Source organism: Rhipicephalus sanguineus, chromosome 1 (assembly GCF_013339695.2).
Source record: "Rhipicephalus sanguineus isolate Rsan-2018 chromosome 1, BIME_Rsan_1.4, whole genome shotgun sequence".
NCBI classification, from domain to species: domain Eukaryota; kingdom Metazoa; phylum Arthropoda; class Arachnida; order Ixodida; family Ixodidae; genus Rhipicephalus; species Rhipicephalus sanguineus.
This window is the reverse complement of record NC_051176.1, coordinates 139545401-139566912: the sequence shown is the minus strand read 5'-3', so window position 1 is coordinate 139566912 and position 21512 is coordinate 139545401. Positions and strand designations below refer to the sequence as shown.

Below are 21512 nucleotides of genomic sequence, written 5' to 3'. Positions count from 1 at the left end.
CTTTATCAGCCGGAAGAAATGAACATGCAATTATTATGTTGTTGAAAATAGCGCAGTTAGATGTTATTTAAACATGCCTACATATGCCTCATTGACATTTTAATGATAAGGTGAGTTAGCAATATAATTATTACTAATAATTTAAACCTCATTAGCAAAAAAATTTGTGGTGGCTACTCCAGTCTACTGGGAACAATATGTACTAGGTTTGCTTCACGTAACGCCGTTCTTCCTTGTTTAAATCATGCTGCGTGATAGCTGGGACACCCTGTAGATAATCATTGGTCATGCATCCATGTAGTTCGCCCTTTACCCAATGTTCTTACCTGTACACTATAACGCGAAATAAATGAAGTTGTGGTTGATTTCTGGTTTCGTTTTCTATCCAAATGTTAATTTCACGCTATCAATGTGTAAGCATGCAAGCTTCCTGCTCCACTCATCTGATAATAGACAAACAAAACATTGAAAGAAAACCTTCTTTACGAAGTAGATTCATAAATAATGAACATTTTCACATTAAATGCAGCACACAAAAGTTACTGGTGCAGTGCAGTCATATGCAGCCACCAGGAACCGTTACGTGACAAGCAAGTATACTCGAAATTGCTAAACACTTGAACTTATGGTGCATAAGACTGAATGTGGAATTCCGAGAGCCTACCTACCTGATGCAGCTCATCGTCGTTTGCGATTGCCAGAAGAATGTGTCGCGGCGTGACACGGTTTTTCTTGTTGTCGCGTGCCGCGTTTCCAGCCAGCTCCAATATTTCCGCTGTTCAGGAAAGAAAAGAAACAGGCGTACAGTCAATTAACACTGTGTTAAACCGTTCACTGTGGTTTTCCAGACCGACGGCCAGCTAGTGGCTACTTTCGCCCGTGAACGCAGTCTGCTGTTCGGTAAATGTGGCCTCGGTTCGCCTGTATTTTGGAGTATAAAGTCTTGAAACACGGGAAAAGTAAGAATTTTCTGTGTAGTAGCCGACTACATGAATCGTCACTTCACCGAACCCCGTGAAATAAGTAATAGAGAAAGCGTCCGCAGTTGCTTTCAATGCACCAGAAATGAAAACTTAAAAAAGGAACATTTACTTAAGCTGTTTATCAATTTCTGTATGTTGAATGTGATCGGCTCTGAAATCGCGGATCAACCATAGCCACGCCACGCGCTTGTGCCAACCGACGCGGTACTAAGGACCCAGTCACAATCAGAAATCAAAACATTATACCACCTATGGTACCACGCTAGCATCCGCTACTTCGGTGAATGTGTACGTGAGGAAACTACTTTTTTTTTTATTATTTCACAGAACTTCCCACATGCACAACGACGTCCGCTTACAGATGACACATGAATCGATGTGAAGTTTCTCCGCGATCAACCGATGCGGTGGCCGAACACGGGTGTGTCGGTTGAAACGGGAACACGTGAACGCCTAAGCAAAGTATCACAACAAAGCACGACTCCGAGCAATCACAGTTAGGTCGAATATTCGCACGTGCGGAAACCAACAAAATAAACTTTTGATGTTGGACAACGTGGAACGTAGATGGAATGGCTGACCGAGCACGAGCGCTGGCGTCGACGGACCGTTACCACACGGCACTTTCGAACGCGATCGAGCCAGAACAGGATCCGACCTCTCGATCGCGATCCCTTCCGAAGCACGCCAATAAAGACCGAGATATTCGATCCCGATCGGTCTTGATCGCGATCGCCCCATGTGCTACCGGTAAACGCACAAGGGAAGGCTCTTAGCTCCGAACACAAACACCCGCACTTCAGTAGAGGTCCGAAGCTTCATGGAGAATAAATAGTAGGCGAATCTCTCGACATAATAATCACTTCGAAGGCGTCCGCAATGTGCTCACCTGTGAGATACTCGATTACAGCAGCCATATAAACTGGAGCGCCGGCAGCGATCCTGAAGTGGTGGGTGCTTTTGCGGAGATAGCGACCTATTCGGCCAACTGGAAACAGCACGCCAGCTTTTGTAGACTTCGAAACCGCCTTGCACCGCTTTTTTCCTCCACGTGACGACATCATGCAAAACTAACCGCAACTTCTCGACGTGACAGACAGCGCGTCTAGCTACCGGAGCCTACCAAAACAACCGGCAACTTTAGATCCCATCAATCCCACAGGAAGTAACAACACCGGAAGATCGTAAACTACTGGACCGACCAGTGGTAGTGTATGTGTGTATGCCTCTGAATCCATGACCGATAAAGATTTTTTTTTTTTTTTTCACTTAGGGAGATAATTGCTGTCATCTGAATATTTTAATCCAAAATTTTCAGCGTTCTATATAGGTTAATGTAGTTTATGGCGCACACAGTTTCCTTTGATGGGTGTCTGCTAAATGCTGCTAAAAGCGCTAAAAGCACTCATTCGAGCTTCGAGCTGTTTCGGTATGCACAGAAGCAACGTTCGTCGCGTGTATGTCATCGTCTCTGTGCGCGGAAAAGGAAGAAATTATAAATCAACGCACATTCACTCAATTCAATCCATATCGTGCAGAACGGCCGTGCAGCTTCCACAGAGCACCGGTCTCGTTACAAGGCTACCTTGCACCTAAATATGATTTGCGGTTTCGGCCCCCCTTGAGCAAACGAAGGGATAATAATGATATTTCCAAGTTTCCGCGGTTGGTATCGACTTATTCCGGTCGCCGTAACAATAATTGCTTGGCTCGTGTCCGGGCAGACGATATTCGACTACGCTCGTCACCTGACGCATCAGGCCGAACGTTACCTGGATGATATAAAGTTCGGGATAAAGGCAATCAGAAACGGACTAAACACCGTCGAAGATGTGTTGAAAGACTCTAAAGAGCCTGGGTGTGCTTACAAGTGCCCTGACGGTGAGTGACCGCATGTCGTGTGCCGATAATGCCAGTCGCGCGGTCGAAAGATAATTAATGATAACGCCACGGCTCTTCGGAGTGAAATTGATCTGTGGCGGTAAGTTCTAAGGCATAAAATTGGCAGCCTGTAAGTACATTGGCATAGTGATGCGTGCTTTGCGCTGGAGGTGTCATACCCGACAGCGTTGACGTTGAAAGCTTCCGACTGCCTGATGTCAGTGAATGTGTGTCATCAAGAATAAATTGTCCACTGCAGAAGTATTCTTTTTCTCATCCTCACTACCTAGCAGCTCTGCGTAAAGGGCAGTCGCGAACTGTAGTAACGTAAAGGTTGGGCGGTCAGCAGAAGCCGCATAGCCATTTCATGCGATGTGGTTGCTCACTGCGCTGTACTCAAAGTCGGAAAGGGAATATTGCCTTTATTTATTTGTTTCTATTCCACATTGGCTCCAAAATTCACGTTTTTGTATGCTGCTCGTGGCGTCTTGTGCTTCTTCCACCGTGTGAACTGTGTACCACTAAAAAAAAATTTAAGAAAATCTGTGCGTGCGCGACGTGGCATGAGATCGAAAGCGCACAATGTGCATGCACCAGGCTTCTCACGTACTGTGGCTCCAACATCTAATAGTCACTGCAGAACTGCGCCTTATTATCAGGTCTTGCAAATTTTATATCTTGTGCAAACTTTGTTGGCTTGTTCTGGTCATCAGGCCTGCTGGGACATTTAACTGCCTCATTCTGATACACATTTGTGTACTAAATCCACATTCGCTTTCATCGCTTTCCATTGCTTCTACACTTGGACAAGCTAGAGTGAGGCTCTCTAACTGAGATTGTTCTTTCCTCAAATTTATAAATGTTTTGATGCTGCTGGCCTGTTTTCTTTTCCTTCAAGAAAGTTTGAATATATTACGCCATATATGATTTCCATTGCATAATGTTTATAAGTTGGCTTTAAAAAATGCGTTTTGTAACTAGATGCATGCAAGCTTGGAAGGTGCCATTTCGCATTGAAAATATCGGCTTCCTACAGACACACATAGCATTTTGTTTTTCTTCGACATGGCAAAGGTGCTGACCGAAGCTTGACTGTACTAGAACGTACTGAAACTGTGCCAGACAGCTGCCACAGTGACTCAGTGTCAGTGCCTGCTGCTAACTTCTAGTTCACTGTACTGCTGCTTAGCACCAGGTTTTCGGCCATCGTAGCCACATTCTGGTCAGGCCAGAATGCAACTGTGCAGGTTGTTTGGTTTCAGTGCATGCTAAAGATCCCAACATGATAAATAATCTAGAATCTTCCGTTAAGTCCTCATGCGGTGTTGCTTTGGGTGACAGAACCCATGAATAACCAAACCTTGCCACAGACAAAATAAGAAAGAAACTACTTGGCATTACTTGAAACATGAAAGCTGTAGGAGGCTGTCATCATGATTGGTGGAAGGCATGAAGGATATTTTTTTATGCACATGACAAACAACGGTCATACGCAGTAGAAATTATAATCTTAAATAGCTACAACTAAGGTGTTCATTACTGCCAAACTTGTATGTATGTCATTTTGCCATCTTTAACAAAAGCAAATGTAAGCAAGTGTTTGTACGAAATGCACGATTTCAAGGGAGAATTATTAAACTGAAAGCTTGTGGTTTAGTGACTTTGGCATTGCAATGCTAAGCATAAGGGTGCTAGTTCGATTCCCAGCCATGGCAGCCACATTTCCATGGGGGCAAAATGCAAAAATGCTCATGTACTTAGATTTAGGTGCACAGTAAAGAACCCCAGGCGATCAAAAATAATTTGCCGTCCCCCACTACAGCATGTCTCATAATTGTGTTGTGGTTTTGGCACTTGGAACTCCAGAATTTAATTTTAAATTTAAAAAATTTATTTGTAAGGGACTGAAGGAAAGCATATTGTCTTATTGGTGTAGCAATCCACAGTGGAGGGATTGGAGGAAGTGCATTATATTTCATTATGGCACATCAGAACCTAAAAAAAACACACACAGCCAAATACATTTGGAGTAGTCCAGGCTTCTGCTTTGTACTTCCAGGTCACTTTTACTGAGAACAGAGGGATGGCAAAGGGTGTACACCACACACAAATAGTAATAATATTACAAGGGAAAAATTGGTAGCAATGCAACCATCGAGTTTCCAAAGCAGTTTGCTGCAGCATTCCTCATTGAGGTTAGTTTATTCAAAATTATTAAACTGACTGCATTTTTATTCATCATTATTGAACAACAATCAATATTGTTCCTAAGCGAAAAAAAAATCAAACTGGAAGCTATTGTAGACTTTTCTTGCAGAAACAGGAATGAATCCCCATGAAGACGGTGCAATATGGTACATTATGTAATAGCTTTGTGTCAGCTGCCACACTTGGGAAAATTTTGGTCATATGTAGCAGTTTCCTCCAAATATTCCATTGTTCTAAATAGGCACTGGTTAGTACGCTGTCCAAAGAAGAGCAAACGCTGCTTCTAGCATGTGTGCATCTAGTTCAGCAATGTGGACAAAGTTGCAGTAACTTATTCGTGGAGTTGGCACCAATGTGTGAGCTAGGCCGTCGTGTGAGTTTGCATTCTTGCTGTCAAATGGCAGTTGACTTGCGATTACTCAGGCAGTTAAGCCAGCTTTTCTGACATGATGCTCGTTATGTGTCGGACAATTTATGTTAAACTGCACAAGCACTGAGGAGAGAATGCTCGTTCATTTTCAAAAATGTCCGTTTCTTCATCTGTTTTTCACTTTTTCATTGCTTTCCCCAAGGATCATTACCCAAACCAAAGATCGGTTACAAAGCTGACTCCAATGGCTGTGGTGCTTATGGCTTCCAGGTAATTTTTTTTTGCCAATTCTAATTATTTCTCAGAATTAGTACATGCTTTCTTTTTATGCAATATTAGCAAAAGCTGCTTATAATGATTAGACTGTTTTCACTGTGTGTCTAATTCCTTGTCTGTATAAGTGCATAGGTGTCTAATAACTGTACTACTGTGTGATTACTAGAGACCAGGTTTTAGGCAAATGCCTATTTTGTTCCTTGCGCTCCTATCGCGCCATTTTGTTATATGAGCATAAATTAGAGGTTAAGAAGGGCTTTTATAGTGTTCTTATAGTGCCTATAAATGCCTATTTTTGCCGTTCGTGCCTAAATGCTTACAAATGCTTATAAATGCCTATTTTCAAAATTAGCGCTTATATGAATGCTATTTAGCCGCAAGTTTCGCTCCCGGGTGCTGCTTGAGACTGTTATTCATGTTACCGCGTAAGATTGACTGTTGGGAATTATGCGGTTCAACCTAGTCTTCTAGTTCAACCAACCAACAACCACTAGCAGCAGTAAAGCGGGACACGCCGGCCAGCATTCACCGCCGTGCTGACATGGCCCGAGCGGTTGGCGAATGCGAAACCGCGGAGAGCTGTCAGCAGAAAGAAGAGTGAAGAGCAAAAAAAAGAAAGAAAAATGTGATGTGCACGCAGATTTTGTTTTGTTTGTAATGTACTTTTTAAGGTGTTCACTGCAGTAGCGTAGACAGAAATCTTTTACGGGGGGGGGGGGGGGGGGGGGGGGCGACAACTATACTTTATATATGTTCGTGCATGCGTATGTTTGTGTGCGTGTATTACACACACGCAAAACTGAATAGTTTAGGGGAGGGGGAAGGATGACCCCCCCCCTCCTCCTCAGCCTGTCTACGCCATTGGTTCACTGCCAGGGGAGAAATTGGCTCTACGCAATTCGACCCGGCCAATAGGAGGAATCCCTTCCTTCTGGTCTTTTAGCAATCTGGCTGTCTGCTCCTGCTCTGCACTTCTCAGTCATGCCGGAAAGACACTCAGGAGTGTGTTGATTCGACAGTGGACACTTGACTCACTCTGCAGAACACGGGAGTGCGAACCGTGTGGGACAAAGCAGGCTATTTTCAAATGTTGGCGCCTTTGTGCCATCTTGAGCAATAACATTTTTGTTTTCCTGTCGTAGATAGAGAATTGTTACTTAGATTATTTTTATGCTCTCTAAGACGGGTGTTTAAGCAGCGTCCCGTCTGTCCAATGTGGGTCTGTTCAATTATGGGTCACATTTAGCTGCCCACTGTAAAGGTTGCAAATGCACGCCTCTTTTTCATAAAACTACTGTTATATTTAGGCACAGGGATGATGCGGCGCATGAGGTTATGGAAGCATTCTTCATTAAGAATGCTGGGGAGAGTTGTATCAGCTCTCCTTCAATGGCGCTATCGCGAACCAAAATTAGTTTTTTGGAGGCGGGGTAGATAGATGCTTTTGGCTTTTGTGTGTCTTTTGTTTTTTTGGTTTTTGTTGGCTTACCTTGTTGCTGCCTATCTAGTGTTATGACGGAAGAATGTTTACCTATCGCTGTTTCTTGGTTCTTTTTGGTTTTTTCTAGCCCTTGCACATGTTAGCATGATCCCCACGTGGCGGCGATTGCACAGATCATTTGAGTCACCTTCTGTATGTTTCTTTTCCTTGGTTCTTCTAATAAATCTGCCAGTTGCGAGTAAGCGTTCGTCTGTGAACTTCTTGTCCTTTGTCCCGTCTTTTGCGCTGCTCTTAAATATTATGGCAGCAGGTTACGCTTCTGTCAGTAAGATGGGGTCTTCCTCTCTTTTCCCTTCTATTAGATCTTGTCCATGAAGTACGCATTGAATGAGCATTTTCTTGCAATTAAAATGCACTTTATTTTTACTCTGAATTCCTTGATTGTAGTTTGTGGGTCTCTTCTTGTGGCTCATTTCATTTATGTTATAAAGTAGTTGCTCAATCTTAGAAGCTCTCCTCATAGAGAAGTAATGAAACCGACAGGCAATTAAGCCAAGGAAAGCATAGGTGACAGTATTTGTGGTTTCTTAACAGTATTGTAATGATTCTCACTTAAATTGGAAGAAATTTAAGTGGACGAAAAATCGCGCTTTCCGTCAGTGGGATCAGTACCCACGACCTTCAAATTTGGCGTCCGATGCTCTACGATTTGAGCTACAATGGAGGGTGCTCACCTGTTCACTTTTTTGTAGGGTATTTATTAGGGGTGTGCGAATATTCGAAATTTCGAATATTTTTCGAATAGTGTTTGCTATTCGATTCGATTCGTACTGGAATTTTACTATTCGAACTATTCGAACTCCCCAAAAACAAATACAGTCAACGTCCGATTGAAAGTGACCCCTTCAGATTTTCAATATGCTTCACCTCATCACACCCTGGTATCGCGGCAAAGCTGCCTTTCAAGCTCCGTTGCGGTCGAACTTTGCCAAGACACAGTCAACGTCCGATTAGAAGTGGTCCCAGGATTTTCAATATGCTTCACCTCGTCCCACCCCGGTATTGCGGCAAAGCTGCCTTTCAAGCTCCGTTACGGTCGAACTTTGCCAAGAGACAACGTCCGATTGAATGTCGTCCCTTGATTTTCAATATGCTTCACCTCATTACACCCCGGCATTGCGGCAAAGCTGCCTTTCAAGCTCCGTTACGGTCGAACTTTGCTAAGACAGTCAACGTCCGATTGGAAGTGGTCCCCAGGAAGTGGTCCCCAGATTTTCAATATGCTTCTCCTCATCACACCCCCGTGTTGTGGCAAAGCTGCCTTTCAAGCTCCGCTACGGTTGCAAATGTATTAACTCAAGAAAACGCTGGTTCCAACATGGAGATTAAAGATGTGGCAGAGTTGGGGGCTCAATTAATGCTGTTTTGGCCTGAAATTTGGGCAGGAAGTCCGACAAATCGGACACCGAAGCTTTTTAGCATCCAAAATTTCAGATGTTCTTATATATTGACGTTACAAGGCAGATTTGGAACTCCGGACTTGAAGGGAGCACGCCCTTGTCCGCCATGTCAGTTGGGCTTCCACAGAAGTTTAAAGAGGAGGAGAGGCTGTGAAAATGGCATCTTTGCCTATCACGTGTAAAGTGTTGTCGGCAACACTTTGGTTGCACCAAATCATGTACATAAATAGAATTCGGCCTCTGTATAGCCTCATTCTTGATAAGACAACTATGAAACACCACCCCGCCAGTCCTTCATCAACCTAGCAAAAAGAAACACTTTCATGTTGCTATCTCATAAAAATATGCTTAGGAATCCTCTCTAACTTTTTTTTCTGCAATTTCGCTTCGAAGTATTCGAAAAATATTCTAGAAATATTCGAAAAATATTCGATTCGATTCGCACTCACACTTCAATATTCGAGTTCGCTTCGCACCCAAAATTTTGCTATTCGCACAGCTCTAGTATTTATGTGTGCTTAATACCTGGGAGTGTTAGCCAGCACCACCCATAGCCCAGGCGACGAGTGTGGAACTCTCTCTCTCTCCCTTTTTTGTGGTGGCACAACTTTCTTCGCTGTATTTACTTGAATGTGCAGTGCAAGTTCATCTTAGAGGCCCTGTCCAAATTGAAACCGTATTTGTTTATCTGGATACTGATTAGCTTGATTAGCTTTAAGGGCACAGGGTAAGGCAAAATTTGAAAAAAAAATCACTTTTTTTTTTCTTTGCAATTTGGGAAGTGTGTACCTTTGTGCACATTTTCCACATTTGTGCTTTTCTTAAAAAGTATTTTTTTGTGGCTGAAAACCAGTTTTTCCGGAAACAAGTGGCGAGTGCACACCTCCCAGGACAAGCCCCTTGTATGCGCTCCTTGTTTACGGTCCATTTTTCTAAAAAAAATCTTTGTGTATATGAAAGCCAAAATGCTTGTATGAAGTCAGCTGTGTATAAGCAATTGTCACGTAAGTTCTAAGGCAGGCCGAAGACGTTGTGTGCCTTTTTCTTTGCACTTATTCTTCGGAGTGGATCTTTTCGAAATCTTTCAGCTCCTAGCTTCATTACACCTTGTGTCTGTCGCGCCTGTCGATAAGTTGAGAGCTGAGGGTAAAGAAGGTCTTCAGCAAGTGTAAGTTTCCTGCCAACCAATACAGTTCGCTTGTAAATGTGAATAAATGCCGGTGACGTACTAAGGTACTGAATGCTGAACCAGCAAGCTCTTCATCGTTGAACCTCTCCATCTTTTCAGCGTCCTTCGAGGCGAATCGCGTGCAAGGTGACAATGGGTAGGATCTAATGGACATGAATATTGTTTGTGATGCAATTAGACCGAATTGAACGTGCAAACTGCGCGCTGCAAGTGTTGAGCTCATGAGCATTACGTCGCAGAGACCTTGCTGTCTTTGTTTAGGCTTCAGAGTCTTAAGGATTGCGACATTGGATGTTGTTCTTTCGTTTAATGATCGCAGTATCATGCAAGCTGAAATTCCTAATTAATTATTGAAGCCTGGTCAAAATACAGTTAATTTGCTGGAAAAAGTTGACCACAATCAACAATACATTGTGAATAGAGCTGCACCACAGCTCACAAAAGAAGCAAGGCAAGCAAGACGAGAGGCTCCAAAGTGAAAAATTTTTGGCAATGATTACCGAGCTTGTAGCTACTAAATAAAATAGTTGAACGGTGTTTGTGGCAAAGTATTCTAACTTTATACCCCTGTCACACGGCCACCACCGAACTCCGTTTATCTCCGTTCCGCATTGAACTCCTTAATGGAGCTTAACCAGAATGGAGTTGTGGCCATGCTACACGACTCGGTGCAAGCTTTCGACGGTTTCCGCATGGGGCAGAAACAGCGCTGCTGCGCTCGTTGAAACGTCCAGTTTTTTGCCTGTGTAGTCACCTTTAAAGCAAAAAAAACGTGTTTTTGTGTGTTGATGAAGTGCTCGGAATCGCCATTGCTGTCACGGTGCTTGTGCATGCGCCTCACACGTGCAGAAACAAATATGGCGCGACACCTCAGAGCGGCGGCTTGCCGAGGCGTTGGTGTGGAGAGTACAAGCGCCGATTTCCGAAAAAATACAACTAAAACTTACACTACGGGGCGTGAAATGCTACGCATAAAAGAGCAAAATTGTAGTTGAGCTCATTAGGACGATTTTGCTAGTGCGGTTTTCAGCGTAGCAGTAGCTGGCTGGGAACGAGAGTACTCCGTCGAGCCGAAATGGTCATTACCGAACTCCCTCCACCAAAAGCTCCATTTAACATCCTCAGCGAAATGGTGACCGTGTGACACTAACCCCATCTCCCTCGAGGAAAAGACGAGGGAGTTAAACGGAGTTCACGGGTGCCCGTGAACTCCGTTTATTTATCATTTAAAACCATGTTTTTTATCACTTAGGTACCATTATTTCCTATGTATTCCAAGATGACCGGTTGATTATTTTTTCTTGTATTCTACATAAATGCATACAACTACTAAAGCAGAAGTGAAGTTATACACTTTACAGTTTTTGTGTTACAAATTTTCAAAGATGCAAATTAACTCAAAATTTAGGTCATAGTGGTAAAAAATTGACCAGAATTTTAATATTAGTCAGATTTAAATAAATCTGCTCCAGATAAAAGAACTGAAAATTTGGAAACAAAATATATCAATTATGTGGATACCCCTTTTAGTCACTGAGAAAACGGTACCTCAAAATGGCCAAAATGCACGGGACGTATAGGGCTTACCCTGTGCTTTTAAGAGAGACGCTAATAGCACCTCCCATCACATTTGAAAAACACAGCAAACAATTTCAGCATGCTGTGTGGAAGGTTTTCCACTGTGTGAGCTCTGTATACAATGAATCAGTGTAACCACTACAGAATCTAATGTTTGTTTGTTTTTCTGAAGGGCAAGAAGTGTCACTAGAACTGGGGAAAAGCAGTGCAAGAACGCAAGAATGAAGAAGACTCAGAACACTGGAATTCTCAATCGTTGTCCTCTTGCACTACTTTTTCCCAGTTAACTACAAACCAACTTACTCAAATCAAAGTCTTGCATCACTTGATGTTTTGCAAGTAAGATGGAAAAAAATTTGCAAAAGGAAAGGGAAAATTATTAATTGAAAGTGGGACAGGATATAGCAGTATTACTAGCTTTATTATTTTTTTTGCAAGGTGTCAGTCGTCTTTAAGACATTTCACATTATTTGCTTTATTTTTGAAAAGAGATCTTGTAAAATAGCATTTAACATACGGTTTGAGACTGGAGTATTGTATGACTAGGAAAAATATTGTCAGACTCTATATGGAGGGAATTTAAGCGTAGTAAACAGGGAGTCAGTTCTCTCGTGTTAATGTTCAAGACTTAGAGAAGGTTTTCTGCAGAACTAGTTTGAGGTGCGTGGAATTGAGGCCATGCTAAAAAAAAAGAAAAAGAAACGAGATCGGGCTTAGAAATGAAAACTGTTTGGCAATATCTTATTGGTGATTCATATATGTGTCACCAAGAGTCATCAGTGATTTGATGGTGCTTAAAGGGACTGGCAACCAAGTTTTGTGGTACCTGTTTTCTTTAGCGCAACGGAAAGCTTACTGATCTGAGTGTCTAATCACGGAATGGTAACACGGAAAACGCCATGAAACATTTTTAATAAAAAATTTTCGATGCCGGCAACTATGAAGTCGTACACACAGAGCACATGCTGCAAACAGTGGGAGGTGAGCACAAGAGTAGTTTGTGTTCATGTGCGGCGGTTTGCTGTGCATGCGTGCACTCTGCACACATGCACCATGGCTCGACATGTTCCCCTAGCTGCCTCGAAGACAGCGCCGACGTGGAACTCCTTTCACCTCGTAAAGAGCACAGATTAGAGGGAGGATGGATCATTGTATACATACTCTAATTTTGAGCACTAATTATGGTGCACATGAAAGCATCAGACTCTGTACGGCAAAGTAAACGACTCCATAATCCAGTTTCAAGGCTCTTCCGCTAGGCTGCGCGACATACCGGTGACTTTTAAACACGGTTTAAAGATATAAATCCCACTCAAATCGCGAAAAGGATGCTTAAATCTATCACTATAAGTCAGTCTTTTCATTTCCACCAGGATCTAATCACTCATTCTGGCCACTTGTTGGTCCCTTTAACAACAACATAAAATGCCCATGAAAATTTTTATGTGGCAAGTGTTCAAAACCTTGTAATTAAGAGAGAATTCTGGTGCCGCGGCAGAAAATGTTATTTGAAACAAATTCAGGCTGCCCTAAATGCAGTTGTAATGCCTCTTTCTCCAGAAGAACAAGGGTTTGAAGCTCTTAGGCCCCACCGAGATTATAATGCACACTTGAATTCCAGGACAGGGCGTAGGCACACATGGTGGTACAAGATGTCTTTGCACATCCCTGATCAACTGTTGCTCAGTATACGTGATAAACTGACTGCCCGAACATCCTTTGCTGCAATAAAGTCTGCGCAAACGCCATCAGAGAGAACCATCATGTATCATGCCATGGTATTTTATTAGGACTCTCTGTACTTGTGTAGACACAACCAAATTAATTCAACAGACAATTAGGCCTGGGAAAGCATAGGGGACATTGACTGTTGTCTTCAACTGTAGTATAGTAATTGTGACTTAAATTGAAATGAATCAAAGTGGACGAAAAATCACCGTGCCCATGCCCCCTATTGAAGTACAAAATATATGGCCAAAGCTAATTTCAGGATCAAAATAACAGAAGTTTTGGCCCATACGAATGTATGAGTGCCAGCCTGGACCTTTAATCAGGATTAAAATAACAAATACACAGTCTTGGGCAGTAACTAGTTACTAGTAACGCGTTACCGGTAACTAGTTACGTTTTTCAGTAATTTGTAACTGTAACTAGTTACTTTTAAGTTAGAGGAATTTGTAACTGTAACACCGTTACTTTTTACGCAGTAACTGTAACGGGAAATAGCGTTACAGTTACTTTCCCATTTCCCCTCCACCTTTCGCCTTTCAACAACACCGCTCCCCTCGCAGTTTGGGAGGGGAAGTCGCTTAGACTAAGTTCAGGTCCGTTCTTTTTTTTTTTTTTTTTTTTTTGACATAAATATTCTTTTGGTCACTTGAGCTGCTAGCTCTGCTCTCGATGTACTGGTCAATCATTAGGACGGCAAGTTTAAAGTCTTCTTCGTCCGAGGCTCGGAGCTAATCGTGTTGGAGAGGCGGCTAGAAAGCAGCAGAGTGCAAAACGGTTGAGAGCCAGAAATACCGTGGATACAATCTTTTTACAAAACCTCTCTGGAACTGATTGTAAAAGGTTAACTCTGACTCTCAGTTTTCTGTCACCCCTCAACTTCGTTCACAAGCCAGCGTCATCGCATTGTTTATGTCAAAGCTATGTCCAGTTGTCCAGCAGTGTTCAACAAGCTCCGTCTTAGAATGCGTTGCATGAGTTGCTTTAGCAATATCCCGTCTGTCGATCCTTTCCTGCCCGTCCGCCGCGGTGGTATAGTGGTTACAGTGCTGAGCTGTTGACCCGAAGGTCGCGGGTTCGATCCCGGCCGCGGCGGTCGCATTTCGATGGAGGCGAAATTGTAGAGGCCCGTGTACTTAGATTTAGGTGCAAGTTAAAGAACACCAGATGGTCGAAATTTCCGGAGCTCTCGACTACGGCGTCTCTCATAATCATATCGTGGTTTTGGGAAGTAAAACCCCCTGCCCGTTTCGCCGATGTTTAGTCGCGTCGCAATCCACGCATCGTGCTTGTAGATTTTCACTAACGCATGTTCCAAGGAGAGCTTTGCACCCAGTGGACGCAGAGCCCTCTGAACCGGTTGTGATACACCTTGAACTTAGGAAATAGACACAATGGACGTTGTCTTCACTCGTGACGCACTGCCCGTTCCTCTTCGTATGCGCTTCTGGGTATCGCTAATAAGCGTCCTAGGAAAATGCTGTCGTTCCGGTGCATCAACTACGCTTACCACTTCTAGTGTCCAAGGACGTCTATTATTATTATTTGCAAATAAGTCCATTTTCACCAACGGTGCACGAACAAACAAACTGATGCAACAAAATGAGGCGTACACAGAGAAGGCTGGTGTTGGGCCATCTTTTAGGTTTTCTTCTCCTAGGGTTTTACCACGTGCAATTTTGACTACCCGCGCATGGCTTTGCATTTTTTTCATTAAATAAATCCTATCATTTGGTTTGTGATCGGTTACATATTTTGTACAGAAGCGGCGAAGTAACAACGTTACTTTTTCAGAGTAACTGCAACTGTAACAAGTTACTTTTGGAGACTGTAACTGTAACTGTAACAGAGTTACTTTTTTGGCTTAGGTAACTGTAACTGTAACACTGTTACTTTTCACTGGTAACGTGCCCATGACTGCAAATACATACTGCGTATCTGGACCTTGCTAGCTAGAGGAAGTAATTTTTTTTACTTGTAGGGAACTTTTTGCTTGTTCATCACTCTCTCTCATGGTTTGTGCTTTTAGGTGGAAGCAAGGGAACTTCCCCACAAGGAAATGAACTCATGTTGCCACAAGCATGACCTCTGCTATGGCACCTGCCTGGCTGACAAGGATGAGTGTGACGCAAGGTTTCTGAGCTGTCTGGATGTAGTCTGTGATAAGAAGGCTGGGAGGAATCACAAGGACAGGAACTCGCAGGGTATTGGTTTCTGTATGTTTACATTCCATCTGCACAGACATAAAAATTTGATGGATGCAATATGCAGTAAGGTGCCTTTCAATGCAGCATAGACTCTCATTGTGGCACTAGAGTATCGGTTCTCGAAAGTGAAAGACATTGTATATAAAGTGATTGATGCGGTGTGGAACTATTGTAACTTCAGTGTATTCCTTAAATTGTTTATGGGTTTACATTGCTACTGGAGATAAGGGAAAGTAATTCTGTAATTCAGGGAATAGGGACATGAATTTTTTTAATGTAGAGCAAGTTTGTGATGTTTACAGAATATACATACCTTAAAATAAGACTGGCGAGGAAGAGCTTGTGTGAAAGATAGTATATTTTATTTTAGCCTTATTCTGAGCTGGCCGAAAGTTCCGGGAATAGCGCCATGTGTCTATGTGCGCAACAAGGGCGCCATCAAGCAAAGTGTGTCATGATTTACCCACCTATTGAGCTCAATTATTTGTGGAATGTACTGTGGTTATAAGCTTGTGTGAAATTGATGACTGACAATCTACACTCAGGTTCAGCAATTGAGTAGCTGGCTGGATTGTAGATTTATTTGTTTGCTTACATGACCGCCATTACTACTGTTCATGCTAGCAACTCATTGTCAAATAAAAGCTTTTCTTAACACTTTCGTGACCGCGGAAAAATCGGTTGTTTTTGGCTAGTCCAGGAAATATTTTTTTCCTGTCACAGAATATAATTGATGCTAAAGTGTAGGGTATCAAATGATAGAGGAAGAATTGGCCTTTCCAACAGTGTTAATTCCAAACGGATTTATTTCAAATATAATTTTAAAAATTATCAAACAAAGAACAATGCATCAAAAAGAAAGAAAGTTTCATAAAAACATCAATGCTACTCTGCAAAAGTTAAACATTAAAAAAAAATCGAAATATACGTTTTGAACGCAAAGCCCTCGTAGAATAATAGTGGAAATATAAGCTCTGTAAGTACAAAGACTATTTACATAAATACAAGAATATAGGCACTAGTGCCTATCATGCCACCGCGCTATGCAGGTTCTCGACGCGGTGAAACAAAGGCTGGTTACGCATGTTTCGGGAAAAAAATATTTTTTTCTGTTGAACTTTCCTAGGATAGTTTGCATTTCTGGTATTTTTCAATTTTCCTGTGTATTTTTGAAATGAACAGTGTAGCCTGTTCTAAATCTGCAAAAATCCGTAATTGTACCCTCATTTGACCTCTTTCTCGCTCATATACTGCCGAATACCATACCGACCTTCACATTTCACCATTTTCTCATCCACTGAAAGGTTCCGACGGGGTTAAAAGATAGCGTAGAAAAATCGTTCATGTGTTGCAATAGAGAAGACGCGTGGTGAAAATTCTCGTGGGATGCGACGGTCGTCCTCTTCAGAACAGAGACACTCAAGAAGCCTTGAACCTTTTCCGTGGCATCACTGACGGTGAAAGAAGGCCTGGAAATATGTGTCGTCGACACCAACACCAATGCAAGCGCGGGACTTCAACGATTACCATGTACACATGGAGTGAGACGAACTTGCTCATCTTCTCTTCCGTAACCTCCCTCCATGGATCCGTCCCTCTCACTGTATGTTGGCTTTCCGAAAGTATGCATCCACGCATACTTGTCTGTGCAGTTGCATATCTCTCTGACGACTTCTGTGGTAAAAAACAACACGAAAACGCCACCGCGCAGCACACCGGAGCGTTGGGTCAAAGTCCGCTCCGCGCCGTCTTCGCGAAGAGAACTGCGCTCTTTCTGCAGCTGGTGCCAAATGCTCCCGTCCAAATAAAGTTAACACCTTGCAGATAAGAGCTGTTAGTTTTAGAACGCACCGGATACGTTTACATCGACGCGCGGCAGCGATGAAACGACCCGAGGAGAAGACGAAAGTTACCGGCGGATAGCTGCTGATGTTCCGGGGAGGTTTGACGCACTTTCGCCGTCCGTACTGAAGCCTGGCGAATCGAAGTCGTCTTCCGTGTCTGTGGTGCTACCATCATCTAGAGATTCCCGCTCAAATTAATCGGAATCCGTCGGAATTTGCCGTTTCTGTGGAGTACCCGCGAGCGGCGTCGACGCGAAGTCTGAAACAATGAGCGCTAACCTACCCGACTGCGAACGAGCTTTAAAAATCTCCCCGCGGTGGAAAAAACAAACTCGCAAACAAAACTGATAAAAAACATGTTATTTTATGCTTTGTACTGCGTTAGCTGTCCAGAACCGCTCAGAGAGTGCCAAAACTTGATCTTGAAGTCATCGATAACATACTATCGATGGGAATAGGTGCGGTCACGAAAGTGTTAATAAAATATAAAAATGGAAGCTAGTATTGAGGAAGTTGCCAACAAATTAAGTTACATCATTCATGACAAGCTGATGCGTATGGCAACTTAATGTTGTTCCCAAAAGGTGTGCATTATTTGAGAGGCAAGAATCACACTAAAAGAATTTGGTTTGTGCATTCCTTTCATATGTGCTTCGTATATGGTGTTATACCCCTGTTACATAGGTACCAATGAACTCTTTTTGACTCCATGAATGTAAAACTCCATAAAGGAGTTTCACAGTGAAGGAGTTGTAACCATGTCACATTGCACTTTACGAGCTTCGGGCAGAAGCTGCAAGGAGCCCATTAGTGGGCACTGCTGCACCTATTTCCACGTGCAAAATTTTTCATCTAGTCACGCTGAAAATTTTCTGCATAGTATGTGTGTTTTTAGAAAACTCATAATTAATTGAAATCAATAAGAAGGTTTTGGTTGTTATCACAGAGACATGTACCTGTAAGCATGTTGACAGCAATGTTGACCATGCGCGTTGCTCCATCGCACACGTATTGCTCACTCAACTTGTGCACATGGGTCATTAGACTGCGTGCGCTGGTTGAGTGAAGTCGCACATACTGCAAGTGGTCATCATCTGCAAGGTTTGTTTGTGATTGTGCTATTGCCTCGATTGCATTGTTCTTCCACAATCAGATGAGCACCCAGGTCTCACTTTCAATCCACCTAGCGCTTGCTGCAAATTGGGCCCACTACTGTTCGCTTGTGTGGCGGGTGCAACAAGTGGGGACAACTGAGCATCTGTGTCGCTCACTGCTATTACTTTTGATAATGTGGAAGTGAAATTGTGTCAAAATGCTCTGAATAAAGACCACTGCAGTAAGGACAGACTGTGATGTACAAATCTAAACACAGCAGCCCGCACAGAAGTACTTATTCAAAATGGCGACACAGTGGTTTTTGGCCAGGCATGGTGTGGAGAGTAGGCCCACTCATGCGCATACCTAAATCGTTTTTTTTAAATGTGCATTATGAATGGAATATGCATCAAAATAATTTTTAATGTCACTAAGAATCATTATCATGTTAACTGTGGTGATTCCGTGTTCGCAGTTTTTTTCATTACTACAGCTTACTTGGGACGAAAGTAGTGCCTTCACAATCAAGAGAGATCACCAAGCTCCCTTTGCGAAAAGTTCCATTAAACTTCCTTATGCACCGCCAAGCTACCAAAACCATGCACCTAGCACACACCAAAAGCATGTACCTTTAAGTGAGTTCCAGGCAACATCCACAACAAGTGATGCCTTGCAAGCATTTTTTTTTTAATATCTGGGGTTTAACATCCCAAAACCACGATATGATTATGAGAGACGCCGTAGTAGAGGGCTCCGGAAATCTCGACCACCTGGGGTTCTTTAACTGCGAAATTGCCGGCGGAGTTTTCGTTGCATATTATGACATTTGTTGGCACTTAACAGCCTTTATCTTTCACAGTGATGCATTCCTTCTCTCGTTCGTCTTCTGAGCGTAGTTTGGCGCACGAGCGGAGCTCATCCGCAGTCGAAGCGGCACCCATGTAATGTGAGCACCCGCAGCATCGAACGGCCGCTACTGCGGGTTTGTCAAGCGTCTGATCGCAAGACAAAGCTTGCTGAACCATGACACCTAGCTGCGCATTTTTTGGTGTGGAGCTGCTGATTTGTGATTATGTCACATACAAGTATTTTGAACAACTCATATCCGAGTTTCAGCACATAACGAACGACGCGGCCGCCAGGCTGACTTGGTCACATTTGACGCATTATAATTTGTTAGCAACCAAAATAATGCAACGTTTTTTTATGCAGAATGATAGACGACGTCCTTGACTTCAATCAGAGGGATTTTTTAAAAAATTAAAACTGGCCTTTTTGGGGAAACTGTTTTCAAAGTTCGACGTTTTTGGTAAATTACTTACGTTTCAGCCCAATTATCTTGTAAAATGGAGCGTGATAAAACCACGAAAATTATTTTAAAAGAGAGTGAAAGTATCAAAGTTAATATGTACTGATCTCTATTATCCTCACTTTAACTTGTTTGCAGAAATAAATTCCTTAAATACAGGTATTTTGTGCGATTTGCCAAGTTTGTGATTTTTTTCTTCAAAAGTGCTTCGACAAGCAAGAAAAATAATAGACTCATTAAATTGTGTTTAACTTGTTCTTTGAGGGGAATAAATATTGTGACAGAGAAGTGCACCATTTTTTCCCTAGGCGCGCTCAAAATTCAGAAATCGTGATATTGGTGGAAAAGTGTTTCGTGCGGCCGAAATTTGTATATTTTTTTTGCAGCCGAACAAAATTTTTTTTTTTGCAAAACTAACTTCGAAACCATTGTTCTGGGAGTAATGCCTAGGCCTACAGCAAATTTCATCAAAATCGGGAATGGTGACCGGGACCTCGTGTTCGATCTTATCTGGACACACCCCGCTTCCTTCTTACTTAGAATAGAAAATTGAGCGAGTTGGTATTGATTCATACTTACTTAGGACTGTGCAGCGCTCACAAAAAGGGACAAGGGACAGAAGAAGTGCACAGGACAGCGCCTGTCCTGTGTACTTCTTCTGTCCCTTGTCCCTTTTTGTGAGCACTGCACAGTCCTAAGTATGAATCCTCTTTCTTCCATGTTCCCTCTCCCTTCTTTTTCTCGCCCTCTTTATATATGTGAATGCACAATAAACCAACTGTTGGCAGACAGTGCCTGTCCTCGTTCTCACCTCATCTGTTTGTGTTCATTAAGCACTGCATTTTAATGAATATTAACATGGTGAAATATCTCAAGTTCTTTTAACTTTTCCTTATTCTAAATAACTAGCTGGAACATAAGTGATCATGCCAATCATTTAGTTCATCATACATCCACTCCCCCCTCCTCTCTCAGTACTGTTGCTCAGCTGCTGCCTTGTTTTGCTTTTCAGGTTGCAAAGCAGCAGCACGTGCATTCTACACAGGAAGTCAATACCTTGGCTGCAAGGCATACAAGGACGCCCAGAAACAGGCCTGCTACTGTCCCAAGAAACATGAGCTGTAATGTGTATACATGCCTTTTCTCCAGTGAGCTGCAAAAGTATGGCATTTCTAGTTATCCTTGGAAAGGTCTACTATTTCCCTTGCTTTCTCTACATCGTTCTTTTTCTTTTAACCTTGTAACTCTTGCACAGGGATAAGTAGGAGTTCGTATTCATAGCTATTTACATTCGTATTAGTTTCTCAACCCGTTACCATGAGGCAGTGAGGTTTATGTGGCATTTCAGGATAGCTTGGGACTGACATGCATTTATTTTTCCTGTATGCTACTGTCTTTGGCAGCTTGTACTTTAAAGCTTTTTTTTTCCTTTGCTGCTTTTTTCTGATGTGGTAGCTGTGACCCCTGCAAAATAAATGTGCTGCTGTTGGGCATTGAGCAGTGTTCGTTCTTGGGGATCCACCAGATCTGTATTGTTAATACCGTTATTTCAGCTATTGTGTTCTGTTAAAAGCACCAAGAATGTATGTTCTAGGCACAAGAAATAAAAGATTGTTGTGAAATGTTTTTATGTGATCTGTATTTTACTGCATTCATGCAAAGGCATGAATGCTTGGGGCACTAGTCCTTATTACCTCTAGAATTCATGTTTATGCTGCAGTGGCATTAAAATCAAAGTGGCAAATTCTGTCCATACTATGTAGGGTGCTCCATATATTATTGTTAGATGCCATTGAGTTGCTGATGACTCCTGGTGACACCATGAGCACGTGAACTCTAGTGAGATTGATTTAATACAAGTTCACTAAGCTAACCAGGATGTTTTTCTGTGGCCTGAAGAATACCACCTAACCATCTCGTGCATGGGAAACCTCATTTTCTTT

General features: G+C 42.6%; 2 protein-coding genes across 2 annotated transcripts in view; one reads left to right on the top strand and one right to left on the bottom strand.

Moving 5' to 3' along the window:
* LOC119399040 (core histone macro-H2A.1) overlaps positions 1 to 2151 on the bottom strand; it is a 60132-nt gene extending 57981 nt beyond the window's left edge. Inside the window, exons 1-2 of the mRNA XM_037665859.2 lie at positions 1873 to 2151; positions 669 to 775 (exon numbers count right to left, since the gene is read on the bottom strand). Of these exons, the coding sequence (XP_037521787.1) occupies positions 669 to 775; positions 1873 to 2047 (282 nt within the window). The 5' untranslated portion in view covers positions 2048 to 2151. The remainder of the gene's footprint in view (positions 1 to 668; positions 776 to 1872) is intronic.
* A 263-nt stretch (positions 2152 to 2414) lies between these two features.
* Positions 2415 to 21195, top strand: LOC119399051 (group XIIA secretory phospholipase A2). Its single transcript, XM_037665869.2, has 4 exons — positions 2415 to 2864; positions 5645 to 5712; positions 15144 to 15318; positions 20582 to 21195. Exons 1-4 carry the CDS (start codon positions 2627 to 2629, stop codon positions 20692 to 20694), a joined length of 594 nt encoding a protein of 197 aa, XP_037521797.1. The 5' UTR covers positions 2415 to 2626; the 3' UTR covers positions 20695 to 21195.
* The last annotated feature ends 317 nt before the right edge of the window (positions 21196 to 21512 follow it).